Below are 3,337 nucleotides of genomic sequence, written 5' to 3' on the forward strand. Positions count from 1 at the left end.
TAATATGATGAACCTATAATTACATGTGTACCTGTTGTAGCACGGAGATTAGTAACCGCATGATGTAGACGGCATCATTGTCAGTTGGGTCGAGTTCCCCTTTAGGATCTATAGTTAAGGATGGTGTTAGTGTTCTTGAGAGGAACCCGGTTTACGAGAGAGGAGACACACAAAATTGTATGTGTCTTATTTATTAGGTTATAATGTTAATTTATTCCCTCTACTAGCTTTTAACCCCGTATTTCGGATTTATTGTATATTTTTTAAGCTCGTTACCCTCAACCTAATGAAATGATCATATCTCCATCTTCTGTATCAAAATGAAAACATATAGGTCTAAAGAATATAACATTACTGCTCATTAAAAAGATAATTAGAAATTGTTTAAGAATAGAAGATGAATAAGCTTTACTTTTAAAATCATATAAATATTACTATATTATTAATTAGTAAATAATTCATATTCCCTCCGTCTCATTGAAAGAGTCCACATTTTCCTTTTTGCTTGTCCCACTACAAATGTCGATTATCAAAATTTATTAGCCAATTTCCAAAAATACCCTTAAGCACATACAAACTACCATTCATAAACAATACTTGTGGACCCACATGAATAAAAGGAATAAGACAAAACATTTTTCTTCTTTCAATTCTCAAAAATACGAGTACATACATTTTTACATCTTGTAACTTGATTTCATACATCAACATGACTACTTAGACAGATAACATGACTACTTAGACAGAAAGTGAATGAGACAAAAGATTTTTCTTCTTTAATTTTTGTTATACATGTATGCTCTCAAAAGACTTTCTTATTGCTTCATGTTTTCTTCTTTTACATGCATTTCTTAATGATTCAAAGACGAAACTACTTCATTAATCAAATTGCTATCACATTCGATTTGCAACGGTAACCTTCCTTGACGTTCCAATTTACCTTTACCGATATGTGGTGTTTGATAATTGTTGCTACCATGCACCTTCATGATTTCTTTCATGCATGTTTGTAGAGTCAAAAAGACATTGTTAAGCTCATGTGATGACATTTTGTCAAAGGAAGTTTGGACCGCATGAACCAATTCATCGATTGGTCCTAAAACCTGTTGTTCCTGAAGTGACTGAATTGCGTGAAAAAACCCGAGATCTAACACATTTAAATCTGAGCTATTTCGTGGTTGAAAACGAAGTCGAATATCAAACCCACCTCTAGATACTTCTTGAATAAATTGTTCATCGGAAATATTAATATGCGGTCTCGCATTGTCTTGTTGAATAAATATTGGACCCATATCACCTTGTGACCATTTATCCCTAATAGCCAATATTACGTTATCGATTAAACACAACCTCGTTACTTCTTTAGTCACCGATAATATAGGCTTAGTCTCCATAATCCCCGCACACGATTCTTACTTGAACGTTTTCCGGGTTCAAGTTTTGTGAAAGGAAATATACCTATCTTTCCCGAGAAAATATCATTACCCGACGTGTCGAATCTTGGTCGTGCAACCGCGGCTAGAAACATAACCTTTGTGATAAATTTTTTGGATTTACATGTTCTTAGTGTCTCATCCTCACTGGGTACAAGGTAGTAACGTTTAGATGGTTTTGACATGTAAAACCATTTTTCATCTATGTGAACGACGTTAAACATATCATCAAATGAAGGATTAGACAAAGATGGAGTAATCATAGATAGACAAAGTTCTAACCTTTTTTTTTTATTCTCCTCGATCAAAGTCAACTTAATAGCATTCGTATGTGGTCGAAGTTCACCTTCTTTTATTCTTCTATGCAGAGTTGATTTTGAAACATTGAGTGCTTTCGCAATTGATCGAATATTGGTTTGACGACGTAGTGGTATTTGTGCAACTTGATCGAAATTTATTTGAATCCTTTTTTGTTTAACTACATATGGTTTCCTTGAAGACACGTCGACCTCATATCCATGTAGTAGTTGAAATCTAGCTCGATGCCTAATGCGACTTACGGTGCTGGTAGATACAGAGAAATGTGATGCCACATCGCTTATAGATCCATATTTTAGTTTCCCATCAATGCTTTGCTGCAATAAGGCTTCATATATGGTTCGACGTTGGGAATTAGTCAAGTTGGGTTTGGTGTCTGAGTTGGTAAAGATATCAACTAAATATACGGAGTAAAGAAAATGAATATGAAAGCAGGCTTAGTGAAGTACTCTTAACATTAATGCTCCAACAGACAAATGGGTTTGTATACAATTGAAATGGTGAAAAAAAAGTTGGCGGTAAATTTGGATTTTTGTTTGGCGGTAGATATGGAGTTAAAATAAAAATACTTCATAGGTTTATTTCTAAAAAGTTCTACAGTACAGTAAATCTGAAAAATAGTTTTGGCGGTCAAATGGAAAGTGAGTGTCTCCAAAAGTTTTTACGAGTATTTGAATAAAAAGTTGTCAGCGTACAACTTAAGTGGGGCTAGAGAAATTTGTTTACATTTTTTACTTAATTGATATTTCCATATATATTAAGGGTATTATCGTCATTTACTAAGCAAAAAAAAGCAATCATTCCATCCATCTTAAACTTCGTATTTTTCAAACCTATGACTCTTTCAATGGGACGGATGAAGTATTTAAGAATTCCAAAATGGAATCATCATAAAAAAGATTGAAAAAAAAGGAGAGAATAAAAAGAAGAAAGTGAAAGGTGTAAAGCGTACTAAAATTATTTGGTTACTTTTTTTTAACAATTGAATCTTTTAAATAGTAACAATCATCTCTTAACAAAATGGAAATTAGTAGCATGTTGCTAATCATCTTTTATAAATAATCATATTTATCTACAAAGGTTTCAAACATGAATGCAGTAATAATAAAAAGAAAATGGTGAAACACTATCAAATTACGGTGTTAACAAACCAACGCAATGCAAGCAATGCATCACGTGCCGTAAAAAAGTGGAAACCGACAAAGCGAAACAGTTAAAAAAACTTAGCTCTTTACCTTCGCACAGCGACTGAAGCAGCTTAATAAGGTTTTCCTGTTTAGCAGCCAAAATCAACAATAAAATCAATCAACACAAATTGAGTAATATAATATATAAAGTTGGTAATTAGGCTAAAGGGTATACCTGATTCCCCTCATTTCTTCTCATTTGCCACGCCGGCATCAACTCAATGCCAACTCAGTTTTTCCTCCCTCAACCTCACCCTTCAACACCTGTTATTGTTCATTCCCCTGATTCTCCATCATTCCCCACCATTTTATTTTATTTAATATCAAAAAGAAATTAAAAACAAAAAAAAATAAATTTAATTGCAAGTAATTTATAAAGAATTAATATATAGCGTAGCC

The 3,337-nt window shown here is 33.1% G+C and overlaps 1 protein-coding gene across 1 annotated transcript; it reads right to left on the reverse strand.

Annotated features, from left to right (window-relative positions):
• Positions 1 to 851: 851 nt before the first annotated feature.
• On the reverse strand, positions 852 to 1,394 carry LOC143617513 (uncharacterized). The gene has a single exon (XM_077090044.1). The coding sequence runs from the start codon at positions 1,392 to 1,394 to the stop codon at positions 852 to 854; it is 543 nt and encodes a 180-aa protein (XP_076946159.1).
• Between the last annotated feature and the right edge of the window lie 1,943 nt (positions 1,395 to 3,337).

Source organism: Bidens hawaiensis, unplaced genomic scaffold (assembly GCF_021521415.1).
Source record: "Bidens hawaiensis isolate Kalapana, Puna unplaced genomic scaffold, B.hawaiensis_p1.1 tig00055168_1, whole genome shotgun sequence".
Classification (NCBI taxonomy): domain Eukaryota; kingdom Viridiplantae; phylum Streptophyta; class Magnoliopsida; order Asterales; family Asteraceae; genus Bidens; species Bidens hawaiensis.

Excerpts from the sequence above, each read along its gene's own strand:
- LOC143617513 (XM_077090044.1), bottom strand. The coding sequence starts at position 1,394 with ATGGAGACTAAGCCTATATTATCGGTGACTAAAGAAGTAACGAGGTTG.